General features: G+C 36.6%; 1 protein-coding gene across 12 annotated transcripts in view; it reads right to left on the reverse strand.

Moving 5' to 3' along the window:
- CYLD (CYLD lysine 63 deubiquitinase) overlaps nucleotides 1-17,388 on the reverse strand; it is a 90,538-nt gene that overhangs the window by 6,541 nt on the left and 66,609 nt on the right. For 10 of the 12 annotated variants that reach the window (XR_010834592.1, XM_067004453.1, XM_067004452.1 and 7 more), the window contains 14 exons: nucleotides 15,392-16,044; nucleotides 14,113-14,415; nucleotides 13,160-13,265; nucleotides 11,998-12,096; nucleotides 11,207-11,323; nucleotides 9,235-9,614; nucleotides 7,487-7,652; nucleotides 6,554-6,695; nucleotides 5,829-5,951; nucleotides 4,493-4,584; nucleotides 3,369-3,435; nucleotides 1,942-2,074; nucleotides 1,223-1,331; nucleotides 399-517 (listed from right to left, as the gene is read on the reverse strand). Coding sequence is in view for 11 of the 12 variants with exons in the window: in XM_067004453.1 (XP_066860554.1) it covers nucleotides 399-517; nucleotides 1,223-1,331; nucleotides 1,942-2,074; nucleotides 3,369-3,435; nucleotides 4,493-4,584; nucleotides 5,829-5,951; nucleotides 6,554-6,695; nucleotides 7,487-7,652; nucleotides 9,235-9,614; nucleotides 11,207-11,323; nucleotides 11,998-12,096; nucleotides 13,160-13,265; nucleotides 14,113-14,415; nucleotides 15,392-15,898 (2,463 nt within the window). In the remaining variant the exon portion in view is untranslated. Of the gene's footprint in view, nucleotides 1-398; nucleotides 518-1,222; nucleotides 1,332-1,941; nucleotides 2,075-3,368; nucleotides 3,436-4,492; nucleotides 4,585-5,828; nucleotides 5,952-6,553; nucleotides 6,696-7,486; nucleotides 7,653-9,234; nucleotides 9,615-11,206; nucleotides 11,324-11,997; nucleotides 12,097-13,159; nucleotides 13,266-14,112; nucleotides 14,416-15,391; nucleotides 16,045-17,388 lie in introns of those variants that run through there. The other 2 variants (XM_048075366.2, XM_048075367.2) reach the window with 2 other exon arrangements.

Raw genomic sequence — 17,388 nt, forward strand, 5'->3', positions numbered from 1 at the left:
GAATTGAAAACAAACCATGACTTTGACAGCTTTATGCAAGTTACCAAACAGCTCTAAACATTAAATGGTTCTGTGCCATGAATTTATCAATTCAAACAAGGTAGCAGGTATGTAAAATTATGACTTAAAGCAAGCCACATGGGAATAGATTCCAAGCTGCCTGCAATTACCACTTTTCCAATGCATTCAGTAGCAGACTTAGTATTTGCCACATTTTTATTATGAAATTCTTGATAAATATGTTTCAGGGTCAAGTGGAGCTTCCAATTTGCCACTGAAGGCTACACTACCTGGCATGGCAGTTACACTACTGTTGATGAGAAAGGTTCACCACACTCTTATTATTGCAGCGAATACCATTTGGGGTAAACACATGGAGAAAAGACAAGACAGCTTACTTGTGTGTTACAGGTTTTGCAGAACTGCTTGATTTTTCCAGCAGAAATATCAGTATCTTCATAACATTCTCTGCACTCATACATAGCAAGCCCTCCACATATACGGCATTGCCTGGGAGCTGCATTTTTAAACAAGATATTAGTCTCCCACTTGGGGGGGCTTTTTTAGTTTTCTAAGATGACAGGTATGGAAAGGAAGGAAGCTTATTACTTTACATGGAGAAAAATTATATTAAAAAAGCTTAAGCCATACTGCTGATCAAAGCAGAAACATACCACTGTATTTAATTTCTTCCCTATGATATAATGTGGAAGAAGAGAAAAAGGTTTAAACAATGCTAAGTTGCAAACAGAGAATGATAAAATTTAAGGTCGACCAACTGGATGAAAAGTAAAAACAGGTTTTTAAAAATAAAAACATCATATTGGTCTTAGCCTCTGCATCTGTCAGCATCAAAGAAATATGTGACATAAGCTGATGGCCATGACAATAAAAGAAAAGGTAATGACAGTTTCAGAACAGAGATTAACGCAAGAATTAATGGAACTGTTAAAGTTGATTAGAATATTTAGAACTAGATGTCTTCCCATAGGTAATGGGATGATAAACTCAGTGGATGACAAGTATAAATTTAGGACTGCCTAACTGAAAAACTGGGAGACTTAAAGCGGAACATGCACCATCACTGACATGCTACAGGTTACACGCTACTCAGTTCTGAACATACACACACTCTTGAAAACTGCCCGATATAATTACTTACATTGTGTTAGCCACTTTCAAAAACTCATTCTCATTGTACAACACAATACTATATACTTACTGTCTTCAAGTAAGTCTGTTATGTTTAACTCCAAGGATGGAAAAATTTTGTTGAACATTTTGAAGTCTTTTCCAAATCGAGGCATCTGAATAATCAGGCAAGAGGGTGCCTAGGTAAAATGACAGAAAACAATGCAATGAGTTTCAAATAGGTAACAATCTAAATGTAGAGAGATATTTCTAATACTATGAACATATTTGCGTTATTTACACTTGCAGCCCATTGTCTTCAAATTTAACAAGAGAGTAAAGCAAAACAAAATTAAAACTAAAAAAACTACAGCTACAAAATAGGCATCTAGCATCTAATTGTCAAATGTCTTAAGTTCCAGTTATGGTCAAGCACAGTATTAAATACTGTACTTCCTCCCCTTGCAAAACTAAAGATAAAACATGACTTAAGGCTTCCCTTCATAAAGCTTTTTACAAACACAGGCATCTCAAAATATTAGTCCTTAAGACAAATTACTGGCAGTAATCAAAAAGCTTTCTTTCAGTAATTCTTTACCTAAATTACTTTGGTCTGTTTAGCCAAAGAATATACATTATTAAGTCAACCATAAAATATTTGTGTAACATAGGCAACCTGTACCACTGACCTAGTTCTCCCAACTCCAACATGTTGGCATTTTCTTTTCAAAGAAAATCCCACTTTTGTCCTATTGCTGAATGGGTAAACACTTAGGTATCATTTCTAACAAAGCAACCATGGTCACCAACCTCTGCAAACTTCAAGTTGCTGTTGATGAATGACCACTCCAGTAACTGCTGAATTGTTGGGACTCCCACTTTCTCATTTTTGTCCATAAAAATTTGATAGAAATAACAGTCTTGTACTTTCTGACCTGCTGATCTAAAAACAGATTATAGGAGAGAAAAAAAAATCAGATCTACTGTAACAGCAGCTGTATTTTCCTAAGAACATATTAACTTCTATAAAATATTATATCCAACATTCTACTTTGAAATATGTTGTACTTTTAAAAAAAACCAACACCAGCAACAAAAGGCATTAAACAATAGGCAATCAAGTATTAAATGTGGACTCATTGTAGAAAGACTTATTTAGGAAACAAAAGCAGTGTGCTTTAAAAGCATGTGCCTATGCATTACTAAACTACCAACTCAAAAATACTTCCTAAGCATGTACAGTGAAAACTCCAACACACTAAAGCAGCTTTCATTGGAGAGACAAGAAAAGAGTTTCAGTAATAAAGCATCAAAAGGAACAACAGTAATTCTCTTCTGTGCCTTCACAATATTCCCAAAAAGGAGTTAAAAAAATCTGACTGGGTTTAATGAAGTATTTCACTTTAATCAAGAAGACATTTACACTACTTAACTATATTCACCTTCAGTAGAAATTTCAGAAATGGCGAGTCTTGTTAGACTTCCTACACAGCCAACACAACTCTTCAAAAGGGTAATCCAAACTTGGGGAGCTGCCCAGTTCTCAGTTACAACTCCCGTGGTGAGGAAAAGACTGAAAAACTATATAAAATGCAACATTGCTGCTGCCATGGAATACAGCAAGGAACCTTGGAGTGTCAGGGGCCAGCTAGCAGAATGACAGCAATGGGCAACAACCCCCTGCCTCTGTTCATTGCAGTTATGACAACTGAATCCTCGTAGTGCTACTGTCAAAGCAAAGGCAGATATAAACGCCAGTACCTGTTACTTTGGAAAAGAGAAGCAAAACTTGATCAAGACAAGCCACTGAAACTTTTGCATTAGCCCTAACAAGGAAGGCTAACACCTTCTGACATGCAAGTCAGATTCCATGGCTTAAACACTGAATCAGGAATCTCTGCAGCTTGTTCCAAAAATAAGCAGCTATAAGCTATAGGCCACATTAATAAGGTCCTCTTACACTAGCCCTTCCCTAGCATAGGAAGGCACTAAAGCTCCCACAGACACATCCCTAGGACAGGGAATCTTCATCCACTTCTCATGAGACTGTTTGTTGAGTTTTTAAAACTAAAAGATGAATAGGGCAAAATACACTGTTGGGTTTGTGAATATAACTTCATTACATTTAATTTTATTAGCAGTAATAAACACAAGTCAAAAGTGTCTTACAAGTTGACTCAATGTGAAAAGCAACAGACTCTACAGATAGACAAGTTCAACATAAAAAAGAGATTCACCTTATTTTCAATAGTGGCTCAACTCTTAGAATATGGTGAAATAAAATATTCAAAAATTCTTCTGGATCTAGGAAAAAAAAATGAATTGTTACTATGTAAAAATAGGTACAGTATTCAAGACTGATGTGAAAGTTTCAAAATTTTTATAGGAAAAATGCAAAGCTTTTTTTTTTTTTTTTTTTACACAGTAAGATTATGACAAGCTATGAACATTTTTATGACCCTAACCTCTATTTACACTTTTGGTGTCAAATGGCCCTAAAAAAAGGCAGGCTCAACAGGGCAACAAGGCTTTCCAGTACAGATTGAAAACATACTCTGTATTTTAGAAGAATCATTTGGCACCATGTTTTTTTTTCCCCGGGAGAAATAAAAGCTTTCAAAATACAACAGTGAAAGCACATAGGAAAGGGGAGGTGGAGTGACAGTAACACTTGTATGAAAACACACAGCAGTACAAAGTTCATCTATCCTAGAGACTGAGTTCTCTAATCAAGAATGCAGCCAGAACAAGCTTCCCAAGAGGTCTATGCTCCCCTGACATACAGTTTTCTAGTATATTTCTCTTCCTGCTACCAACTGCAATAAATACTGATTTTCAAAGCACTTAATGTTTCTTCAGGTAAAACCACACCAGCCACATAATAAAGCATTCATCACAACATGCAGCAGAAGATCAAAAGATTAAAACATGTTTTCTAATATAACATGTATTTTATTTCTTGAAATAATGCATAACCACTGTGATGATGAAATGTTGTGGTGGAAAGATCAAAGGGAGCAAAGTGACATTTTGAAAGAGGACAGACCACAACCTTATCACAGTCTCACTTCTGAGATCTCCCCTAACTACTAGAAGGGAGTTCTCTCTTCACATAGACACAGGCACAGAAAAGCAACAGCAAAGAAAAAAGATCCAGTCAGAGAAAGACAAGGGATTCCTTACGGACCCAAGGAAGTAGAAAAGAACCTTTCTACCACCAGTGGTCACTCAAATCTCTGGTACATATACTGCTGCTACAGAAAGATGTGTGTGTTTTACTTTGGTATACCAATATAGGCTTTTAAGTTCCTTTGTAGGACATTTCTTCCAAAAGTTAAAGAAAAGAATACCTCCCAGTTACCTTTTTCCTCTGATGTGAATCCTGATGCAGCTTCAACTTTTTCAAGTATTTTCCTCAGTTTCATTATTTTTGTAGCACATACATATCCATATCTAAGATAAATGGGTTAATAAGCTATTAGCTACTTTGCAGTCAAGTCAGAGGAGCAGAAAACACTCTTAAACGTTGAAACAGAGGCTCACTTTTTATTACTGTGTACAGTATTTCTTCAAAGCTACGTATTGGCTCCTCATACTCATATGACTCCCAGTTTTCTAAATGCATTACAAATGCAGTGCCGTGCTCAATGTTCTTGCAAAACATTAAGAACATTTTTTTTAAACGTTAACTTACCAAAAAGATAAGTGTTTCTGATTAGTCAAGTAACTACTTTTGATTTGTTTTCACACTGATTTGCACCACTTAATGCATCATTTTCAGAATGTCATGCAACAGCACTGTGGAAGTCATTAATAAAAAAAAAAAAACAGTATTTGAGAAAGATACAGAACTGTATCCCTGACCCAAGAAGTTGGTGTTTTGAGCATTCCATCTTTTCCTCTATCTTTACAGAGTAGAGAGAAAGTTTTAAACCTGGCAGAAAGGCAAGAGAAGTAACACTTTGTCCTCTCAGCCACTTGAGATTTCTGCTACTGTGTATGCTATTGCTCCTACCAGAGAACCCTTGAATAAACCATCCAGACTACACACTTTAAGATGATGGGTTCTGAACCCTTCCTTATATATTCTGTGAATGTGAAGAAAACTTCCTAATGAATTGTTCAGAGACAGCCCACAGAATTTCGGAACTGTTATTTGCAGATTTAACAAAATTAGGATGAAGCCAAATAATTTATGATAATTTTTGCCATTTCCCCTTTGTTCATTGTACCCAAGAAATTATAAAGTTCTATGAGAGTTTTGGCCACTTGCAGACCACACGAAAGAATCATTGTAACTTTAAAAGCCCCTCAGAGTCTATGAAATTGTGAAACTCCGTAAGATAACCCGAATAGTTTTCTTATCAAGAACAGAAACATTAAAGACATAAGTTACATCAATTCACAATATCCATATTTATCAATTCTTTTGTACTCATTTCCATAAGTTTTACAGTAGCTTCATGCTGATTTTAATTCCAAATAGAGACTACAAATGTAAGCATTTTATAACTAAACTAGAAATAGTTATTCATAGTTCGCACCGATGAAATTTACAATGAAGTACAAATATTTTTAAAAAGTCAAACTGGCAGCAGCAGCTATAAACTTTTCAGATTTGCAACAGGAATGCACAGACAGCAGGATTTATTATAAAGTTTATATTAGACCAGAGACTAGTTTATGTCTTTACTTACATTCTAAGAGGATTCACGATCTCTGTCCGCAACAGCTCTTGAGTCTCACTGTAATACTCTACATCATTCTTTTCTTTAGGTCTGAGTAACACAGTGTCCAAAACAGAGCTAAAGGAAAACAGGCTATAAAGGAGATAAAAAAAAAAAAGAAGAAAAAAACAAAGGTTGTTTTGATTCTGGAAGATAGAACTATTCAGATGCCTCAGCAACATAAAACAAGCCAAGCAAAGCCATAGGAAGAATTCAAGAACTAAACAAGTTCAAAATCAGATAATTACAGACACAAGACAACACAGCCATACTGAAGAGTAAAAGGTCCACTCTAAACCAGTATCCTCACTCCAGCAGAATACAAGAACAGTTGCCGTGACAGGATTCTGCAAACAAGAGATTGTTCCCCGGACTCTGCCCTGCCCCAAGTACTCTTTCATCCTTCAACAGTCCACAGACTTCAGTCAGGAAGTGTATAGATATCTAAGGCCAGTGCAATTTGGACATAGGGAAGACCGATTAGTATTTCAAGTTAAGCAGCAAATCCCGCAGAACTTGTTCAAATTTAAAGAACACAGTAATGCGTCAAAGACTGTACTGCATGACTTTGTAAGCTTGTTATTTGCACAGTAATAAAAAAAGCAGACAATCACTGCAACAAAGATTGCGTGTTCTGCATTTCTAGCATATGTCCCATATGCCTTGGGATGCCATGATACAAATTATGAACTTACCAGAATAAGGTGGAGTCTAAGTAACAGGAGTTGTAATGACCCTGGATACCTTTCTTCTTTCCAATCATTGTCTCTAAACCTTCTTTTTCCATTTTTGGAGGAGTGTTTTCTTCTACCACTTCACTTAAGTAACCTCCAAAGGCTGAAATTTTTTTCAAAAGACACTTTAAAGCCTCCAATTTTATCCCTCTTCAGATTTTCCTATTAATGTTTTATAGCTAAGCTACTGCCTTAGTGTAAACTTTCCTTTTCTGGACTAGAATAGCATTTTACTATAACTGATACACAATCTCGTCCACAAAGTGAACAAGGCCTTGCATTCCACACACAATGCACACCAGAGTGCTTCAGAAAGCCTACAGCACTCAATTAATTTTATCCTGTAGGAATGAAGTTCTCTTCTCAGTTTAAATGCCCTGTTCACACCATCTTACAAATATCAAGACACCCATCCTTTGGGGTTGTTGCAGGCACAATGACATGGACCCAAGAAAGCTAAGATATCTAAAGCCATTTTTTTTACCCGACCACTAATTTTCATCATAAAAGCACACTTTCTCTTAGTGTTTAGAAAAAGAAATTATTTGACAAAATAACTTAGTTCTGATATTGCAGTCTCATATTGCTGGGCTTGCAGATATCATTTTCAGCAAGACTACTTTACAATTTCTAAAGTAAAGAAAACATATAGCACAACAAGAAATCCTTAAGTCTTATGGCATTTCCTTAAATAAATGAAGATTGTCTTGTTTTAAAAGTATAAAAAAGCAAGTCAGAGAACTTATGTTTTGTACAGATTCATGATTCTCATTTAAGTAATAGCTGTAGTACAGATTTCCAAGTGTTCAATACACAGTACATACTGCAGGAATAAACAAAACCAAAACCCATGTCAGTTCCCAGCTGATAATTTAATAAGCAGAAGCTTGGTACCTAGAGAGTTGCAGCGCTCAATCTGGTTGGAGACAGGCTGCAGCGATGCAAACCTGGAATCTGGCCTGCAGCTTTTGAGTTTAACAAAAAGAGCTTTCTTTGGAGCACAAGTGAAGTATCGAGTTCCTTTAAATGTTCCATCTGTACAACCTGCACATTCATCTTCCTGAAAATTAAAGTGAGAATTCACTGTTTTCTCATATTTCTACAATTCTGTAATGAGAAAATACATATCCATAAATCACCCTTTAGGTCCTCTGAAGCTTAATATACAACATTCCCACATTTTGGTATAAAACATCAGTTGAGGTGTTCTTTAACTGGATTTGTTGAGAAAATTAAAAGCTATACTTTTTCTTCACACTTAACCTTTCACTCCATCCAAAATAAAATAAAAATTCCATCAAAAAAACTTGAAGGATGTGGAAGAAGATTGAGAATAAAACCTAGTCAACTTTAGGAACTCAACTAAGCTAGCCACTTACCCTAGATTCCCTTAGTAGGTAGAACGGACGCACACGGACTAGTGAGCATCTTTCAGTACTCAATTAAAATTGCTAAGCACTGGGAAGTGTGAATACTTCCAGTGTGATTGTGAACTGCACAGGAAAACTACCTGCTTCAAAACACAATGTGTATGTCAAGGAAATACAACACAAGCTCTGTCTGAAGGATAAAAATCATCATCAGTAATTATCTCTGACAACATGATGAAAGTATATTACCTGCTTACCAACAACTGCTAGGTTCTAGTGCAGAAGCACATGGCAGAGAGATCCATGATGCCAGTTTAACACAAGCTATCCTAAGGTGCAGTCTAACCCTGTGGCTAACTAGAGCTTGAGCTCTACCCAAAGAAGCCAGAAGTATCAGGATTTTTCCAACAGCTGGAATGCCAGTCACAATCTCACCTACTTGGCTAAAAATATTTTCTGTTTATGAAAAAGTCAGATAAAGCAGCGTACAATTATGAAAAGTTATGCCAAAGTAAAGAACTCCATGTACCTAATGGTTTAGTGATGAGACTCAATAGGTCAGGTTGATGGTTGGACTTAATGACCTTGAAGGTCTTTTCCAGCCTTGATGATTGATTCTGTGACTCTAATCACATACACATTAATCACTGATAGCCATTCACCACCACAGCAGCAGCAACTAGAGAGTAACTGTTAGTACATAAGAGCAATTACTTTTGCAGCAACTGTGCGTTCATCAAGGGATGGTAGAAACATGAAGCATGCGGCTACTGTAACAGAACATCACTACCATCAATTACCGAAATCAGTATTACGACTCTACTGATAGACACTGCCTGTTTGCTGGCATGCATCATCATCTCCCCTCTTCCGCCTGGGAGGTTTTAAGTAGATCTACATTTCAGAGCCATTAAACAGCTGTTCCCCACCCTCCCCGCCATGAGGATCTCAGTAAGGTGAGCAAAGGACACTCCCTTTAAAGCACATAAGCGACCTACAAAGCAAACTAGTCACCTACAGTCCTTTTAATTCAATTACCCTTAGTAACACAAAGCCATCTTAAAGCCTATTAACAGAGTAAGGCCTAGGGCAGCCACAAAAGTCAGAGCCCATCTAAGCCTTCAGCTATGTTACAAAATCACATAGCAACCCATTTAGACAAATTCCTCCAGACTGACTACTTCTGCAAAGTATACAGAGACGAAATCTAAAAAACAAAACTAGTAACAGGTAATTAATATTAAAACAAACTACAATTTATCAGATATTTACCAGTTCCAGTCCAGCTAATACTTCATTCACCCCAGGGGGCTGGCCAATCCAGCGGATTACTCCATAGAAAGGAGGATTTTCTTTAACTTCCGCCAAGGAGCCTGCTTCAAGACCATGAGAGTTACCAATGGGGCCTGCTGTTGATGGACTCTCCTGGTTAGCCGTAGTATTTACATCACCAATGACAGACTGAACAGATAAAGACAGGGGACTATGTCCGATAGTACCATTAGTACTTGATGCTTTTGTCAAGCTAAAGGGGAGGGAGTGGAATCTGTTTTCTGTAGACACAGAGTTTGTCAAAGGTGGCTGCAGTGGCGGTGAAGAATGCCCAAATCCAGAAGATGAATCAGTAAGTGATTTTGCAGGATCTTCAGCAACTGTTAAGAATCAAAAACAAGACGTTAACTCAGATTTTGTTTGGTTTGGTTAGAGGGGAGGAAAAAAAAGAAGAGACTTCGCTGTCAAACCACTAAATGTGTCTGCAACTACATTGGAGTTAATGAGTGTCCTGCATAGGAAGCATTAACAGCTGGGGATGTGCAGGAAGATGTTTGTCCCTTAGCAATGGAGACACAGAAGTGGTTGAGGAGACATCACTGTAGCCGTACCACTTTTACCACAACCAATGGAAACAAGCAGCACAAAGAGATGTTAGCCAGGAATTATAGGAAGGCTTAGACTGATTCCTCCCGACATCAATCCCAGGTTAGAACTGGTGTTTGAACACAAGTTAACAGCCACAAGGATTATTCCTGTAGTGGATAAAACTAGTAGGAACTCATCGTACAGCCAAGGAAAGAACTGGGATTATAGCTTGCACACAGATGAGTAATTGCTTGCAGGCATTATTTGTAACTGGGTAAGTGTTTATTCCCCTGGCTGCATCACAACATACTTTGGTTCTAGCACAGGGAATCTATCAGTGTCCATAGAGAATAAAGGATTTAAATAAGTCATGACTAACACAGTGCTTGATTAATGAGATCACAACTAGATGTAGTAACACAGATGTTTTGCATCTTCTGTCATCTCTCTATGTGGTCTCTACTACAAAATTGGTATTAACAGAGCAAAAGCCTCCTCACTTCTTCTACCCACATGGTTTTATTAATAGAAGTTAACATCCAAAAAAAAGTAGAAAGAAATTAATCCTTTACTTCTATACTCTTTTTAGATAGGGTACTTAGCTTATTTAAAATATGATAACTGATTTTTAAACATATTTCCATGCTTAAAATCTGTTAGGCAACCAAGAACAATTTTAACCTATTTTTTTCATGGTTCCCAGAATACAGGGCCTACTACTGCTATAAGTATCCACTATACATTAACATTATTGGTTTAGTATCTATCCCTTGAGCCAGCCACACTTCAGGAAGAATTAGCCAAGAAAAGAAAAATTGCATTAGATCTGGATGCAAATCAAGATCCATTTATGCTCTGAATACACATACACAGACTTGGGAGAATTCAGATAGATTTACAAAAATAACTTAAAATACTCAAAAATCTATACACACACACGTATGATTAATCAAATTTTTCCTACTTCCATACTGATCAGTTAGGATGGCAGAATACTGCAGTTCCCTTAAATCTGTAACATTAAGAACAAAGAGGCAAAATAGAATTACTATATATACTTGGCTACTAGGAGTATCTTCACGTCTTCCGTCCAAGCTGTATGCCTCAGCTTTTATTTTGCCTACAAGACATACACATTCCCACAGTGCTGCACGTACATTTCCAAGATGTAACTTCCTACATGCAGAATAAAGAGGTCTGTCAATTAAGACTGTATATTTACATTGGGGTTCTGAGATACTTTAAGATATAGTATATCTTCCTCTAAAGCAACGTATTCCAACTGTTTAAATTAAAACTTATACTTGTTTTTATTTAAAGTACATGCACTTTTTTTTTTTTAGAAAAAGATATGCTAACATTAAAGACTACCATCTCTCATTACCTTCATCAATATACCATGGAGGTTTTGGTTTTGTTTGAGGTTGAGAATCAATTGATGAGCCATTTAATGTGTAGAAGACTTCAGATCTGTTTCTACTTCCAGGTTCAGAGGTAGACCCTGGAAGAGAATGCATGCTGTACTGAAGAGATTCATCGTCATTTACAGTTTGTTAGCTGTGCTCTCTTCTTATAGTATAAATTTGTTACTATACTTTCAAGACAACAGAACTGCCTTTCCACAAAGGAGCAAACTCCTGCATCAAGGCTAAGACAGTCCTAAGCTTGCAATAAGGCAGTAGTTTATTCCATAACTAAATAATCTTCCAAGCTGAAATTCAAAGTCAGGAACCCGAAAAGAAGACAAAAAACACCCCAAAGGTGCTAACTTTTCGTTATTGTGAACTATGGATAAACGAAAGCAGTTTGAGATAGTTTACAGTAAGCATTTTTTTCCTTTGTTTTTATAGAAAAAAACAAAACACTTTCAGAGAAGGAGAATGTAGCTAAGAACTGGGCTAGCAGATAACATACTCTTGAATTTCTGTTAAAGCTCAAACTAGCTTTCGTGAAAGCAATCTCAACTGTTGCCTGCATTTTAACAAAAACACTAGTCAGAAAACAGTCTACCATCTTTATTATGGAAAATAAACATTCTGTGCTTTCACTACTTCAAAGAAAGTTATTTGTATGTGACTGCAATAATAAATGAAATATAAGGCAACATTTTTCCCAAAAATAGGTAAATTCATAATCTTATTTAAAAAAAAAAAAAAAAAGACTTCTCATACATACCTGTTGCCTTTGGCTTACTATGATTGAACAAGCTTTTGTCACCACCACCTCTTGAGGTATAGGCAAGCTTGGGAGGCCTCCTGTCCTGTGACACAGTCTCTAAGATGCAATATATGAACACGGTATTAGTTTTCCTTTTCTATATTTTTACTACATCACAGAAAAAATCAACTTGAAATGTAAATGAATCAAGGTCTGGCATCCTAAATCTTAAAACTGAGTGGAGCAAAATCCTGTTTGGTACATAATAATTCTGTTTGTTTATAAGATTTGCTTCTATCACATCAACCATTACTTACTCTAAAGTCTACCTTTATTTCTTGAACACCCCAGTCTGACTTCAGGTTCTTCAATGTGTATTTCATGCTTCCATTATGGGAAACAAAAGCATGAAATCTCAACTCCCCCTCCCCCCACCAACAGAACTACAGCAAATGCTCTTTTCGCAAAAATAAATAAATAAATAAGAGTCCCTGCCAGTTCTCCAGAGAAAAGAGGGCCCAAAAACATGCATCTCAACTAAACCAAGCAGTAGGTGAACTTAAGAAAAGTTGGCTGGATTGAAGAGAGAGGGGAAGCAGTTACAGACTACATGCAGTACAAGACTGCACTCTCATTAGCACCTGATTTCAGATAGAGCACTAATAAATAACATGACATTTTTCTTTCTTTAGAAAGGGAATCATGGGATCGTGGTGGTTACAAGTTAACACCATTCAGTGAATAGTGAATATTTGCACACAGTCTTATGATGAATTTTTCCGAGAATTTTCAAGTGTTTACTCACAGAATGCATAAATAATGCTATCAATATACTCCAACCAAAGGAAGAACAGCTTTCTGACCAAGGTATTTGAATTCCTTGATTAAGTTGAAAAACATTCCAAGAATAAGATTTCTGCTGTAGACACTCATATACTTGCATATCTGATTTGTGAATACTATACAATGACATGAATACTGCTTAATATTAAAATGGTTTCCAGTTTCCACTAGTGAGATTGTAACCAAAAGGGGGAGGTAACTGAAAAGAAGTATAACAGAAGGTGAAACTATTTCAAGAAAAATCAGGATACAATAATTCTGCAGTATTGTTTGAATCGTGTTACTGTGCCTAAGTTGTTATCAAAGTCTGCTTTCTGATTAAGAAAGCACAGCATACCTGGTATAACATCATTGATATGCAAAAGGAGTGTACTTTCAACACTTGCAAAACTGCACAGCTGTATTCCATTGTATCTTCCATCCCAGTTTCCAATAGGATTATCCTAGAAATAGAAAAGCACGTTACATGTACCCCGAGAATTGACTCACATCATACAGAATACACAAATGTCTTTAGGAACATGCTTAACCATTAATGGTAAAAAGGAAAATGAAAGGTTTGACAGCAACTATTTTTTCTGTACAAACTTTCATTTAGAACTAAATCAGACATTAGTCTTTAAAGACAAACATTTCTGTTTTTTGAAATATTTCCTACTTTAACAAGCATTCCTCCACTAAAATCTATTATTTATGCACAAGTTAAAGCAGTTTCAGTACCATTAGCTAACAGCTACTATAATCAAGAAAATGGAAGTACCTGATCTACAAAAACCCTTGAACTACCAAAAAAGTTGGAAGTAGCTCATTTTAAGAAATTCCAGTTTATGAAGTTTTATTGACCAACTTCATGTTTTCTTGAAACATCAACTTTTGTACTTAAAACTCAACATTTAAGATACAACACGAAGTCAAACAAACCAAAGTTACATAAAAAAGAAAAAAGACATCCAGACTTTTTTTTTTTTTAAAAGGCAGAACAAAGCCAGTCTCACAAGACAAACAAAACTTGTTACTTGAAGACTGACATCCACCACTGCAAGTAGCTCAGTGGAGGCTCCTCAGAGTAACCACAGTATTTCTCCTAAACCATTCGCATCAAATAGGATCTAATTTACCTAATGCCAGAACAATTATTACCAAGTGGCATTTTGGACACAAGTGTTTATTTCCCATTTTAGGTCAGCCTCCACTGAAGCACCTTGTGGATAATGCTTCTTCTTCTATATCGCATGTCATTTACTAGCTAACACACATGCAAAAGTTATTAAAGTCAGATTATTTTCTTACCATGTCCACTCCAACAACGTATCCTAAACTTTCGTTTCCTGGTAAGACATCACAGAATATAACTGTCCCATACTCTATACTCTCTCCTATCTTCAGAGAAACCCTGGAGTTGATCTCCAGAGGAGGAAGTTCTACCTGCATTGCATCAACTGGAGCTGCATAGTCACTTTCCAGTTCATTGTCATCGTCTTCCACCAGCTCCAGTTTGTCCAAAGCAACAAAAACCCCACAATCCTCATCACATCTGAAAAGCTGCTTGCCTTGGTACTGTCCATCAGTAAAGCCCTGGCCACGACCTTCTTCCTAAGTGTCAGCGGGGAAAGAAGAACAGAAAAAAAAAGAGTAGTGTATTTTGTGCAGGATCAGGCTACTACAAAAACAGCAATATAATCCACTGACCTGGAGAAATCACAGTATGAATTAGTCTGATGAACTACCATTATACTGGGAAAAAAAGGCAGAATTTGTGGCAAATATACACACTATCTTATGGGAATAAACGTTAAGATGTCATTAGATTAGAGAGCAGCTGCAGGCAGAAGACTCTTAACGCAGAAAAGCGTATTTTCTTCAGGTGCAGATTTTGCTTCTATCATCAAATTTTTGCCAGATCAAGGTAAGACTACCTCATAGTAGACGTGAACACTAAGCATTTCAAAATTTCACTTAGATGCCAAATAAAGAGAGCTGATTTACAGAAGTGCTCAGGCCCAGATACCCCCTGAGGTTCTTACTGGGAATTGCAAACAATGTGGAAAAAGTTTAACAACTTTGAAAAATACTCTCCTGGCACAAGAGTAGCACTCTCCTCAATATGACCCTTCAAAAGCTCGTGCTAGACATTATGCTTGCAGAAATACCTGTTGGGAGCACAAAACAGCAACATTCTCTACCTTACCTAGTTGCCATTTGAATTTTGGTGCTCTAGTGAACAGCAGCTCTAAGTTTATGGGCTGTATCTTAGCACTGCTATCATAAACAAGGAAAACTAAAGCACTCAACAGAAATCTGAGTCAGATGTTTGCCATGATACAAATTTAAGCAATTCTTTCTACACTGGAAGAGTCACACAGCCCCTGTATCTTCACTGGATGTGCAGAATACAAGGCTAAAGTGATATGGCAAGATCACAGATATTCAATAATACTATTTATGAGAAGACTGAAGATTGTACAATTTAACAATGCTTCTAGATTTTGTTATGACTGCTTCTTTAAAAAAAGATTTTCAATTCATCTTACAAAATATATATGATGCTTCCCGCCATCAAGAAACTTACCAGCAGCTCTACTCCAAAGTATATTCCTGTTAGGGACCTTTCTTGCAACAAGGGTCCTCTGAAGCGAACAACTCCAGGAAATTTATCATCTCCTGACCGAAGCTGTACTCTAACAGGTGAGCCAATATCTATTTGAATGCCTTTAGTTAACCTGCTTTTGCTTTTAAACAAGCTATATCTCTCCTCACAGTTAGTAATGGCCAAAAGCAACTCAGCTAGCTTTTCATTGATTTCGATAACATCCTTCTCATCCACAAACAGGACTGCATGAGGTTGTTCCAAAATCTTTAATCCAATCTGTAATTTCTTGCCTTTACAAGGAATATTTCTGGAGTGTCCCACAGAAGAACGGTCTTGAAAAAACTGCCCAATGCTACCTTTGGGCACTTTCAAGAGCTTTTGAGTCTGCTTGTCTATGACACTGCATTCTTGGAGAAGCAAGTAAAAGATGCGCTCTTCCCAATATGATGAACTTGCTTTTTCTTGACTCCATAAGCCTGAATTCATTGTGATTAAACTTCAGATGCTGAGCAGTAGCTTTCAGGAAAAAGAAAATAAGATGTTGATATATAAATATACACGCTGATCTTCTCTACTGGAAGGTTCACAATTCAGTATTCATTCTGTAGAGAACCAGATCCAGAGCAGAAGACCTAGGACAAACCAAAAAAAAAGTAAATTTAAGTTGGGGAACTGCCGCTAGCCTGAAGAACAAAAAATCATTTAAATCTGTGACCACAACCACTCCTCCTACAGAGTAAAAATAGTTCAGGAAAATCCAAGACAGTGAATACAAGTCTCTAAACAGCCACAGTACTGTTGACCACACACACATTTCTGCTTGTTAATGCTGTGTATTTCCTTTCCTTCTCTGGTTCCCTGAAGCAATGGACTATGGAAAAAGCATACTGAAACACAAGAACCACACAAGTGAAAGAAAAAGAAATCTTAGTTTCAGATGAACTGTAATAAATATCCTGCTCCAGCTCACAAACAATATTTCTCGGAAGCTTCCTGCTGTAAAGACCTTTTCTTGTGCTTAGTGACTACCTATTTTTGACAGTGTACTACAGCTGTCATCTCATATAACATTTTGATTTAGTGAAGCAGAGAATTGTGTGAATGTAACAGATGAACAGAAAATGGAAGATTTACCAGTTTGTTATAGCTATTTCTTTATGTAATAGAAATGGGCAGCTCCAGTAAGCATCAAACACCATATGAAAACCACGTTGTGTCAGCACTGCAACATTAGATTCTCAAGAAAAATCTGGAGGCTTTTCTTTTTATCATTTCAGAAAGGTAATTCATCTCAATTAAGTGAGAAAAATATCAGTTAATAAAGTCCCCTGGAAGAAAATGCCTTAGTTAAATATCATCCTAGGCATTGTAGCTCACAATCAATATACTTAAACAAAAAACATCTAAAAATACTTCACTGCTTAGGGTAGCAGATACATATATGTGTATGTATGTTACTTGCTATATACGTGTATATATGTTCACAGTTAAGAGCATATTGAATATGTGAAGGAAAATCTGCAATATCATAACAGGATTTGTTCTTCCAATGGAGAGAGAAAAGGGTGCTATAAAAATTAAGAATAGGTTCTCACTTAAATTCCCCTGTTGCTAATCCGTGATGTCACAGCTAGCTTGCATGCAGTTAAAGGAGAAGCTCAGTGACTACTTATGGACTTAACTTCAGTAAATAATAAAACAAATACTTTGTCCTTGCACCTCTTCTTGCTACCCACTTCCTCCATACCTTTACTCCAATAGTATTCAAGTACCACTAAATCTATTGCCACTTCCCTACTCAGCTCAATCCCAGCTTTAGAGGCTATCAGGAAGCAACCTAGTAGCACTGTAATTGTTTTCAACCTTTTTTTTTAAAGAAGGGTGCTTAAAACTGTTTCACCTGAAGAAAAATAACAGCACCCACATACTTTTAAGTTTAAGCAAAGTAGCATCTTCCAGTCACTAGGAGTTCACAC

The sequence above is a fragment of the Anser cygnoides genome, chromosome 12, assembly GCF_040182565.1.
Source record: "Anser cygnoides isolate HZ-2024a breed goose chromosome 12, Taihu_goose_T2T_genome, whole genome shotgun sequence".
NCBI classification, from domain to species: domain Eukaryota; kingdom Metazoa; phylum Chordata; class Aves; order Anseriformes; family Anatidae; genus Anser; species Anser cygnoides.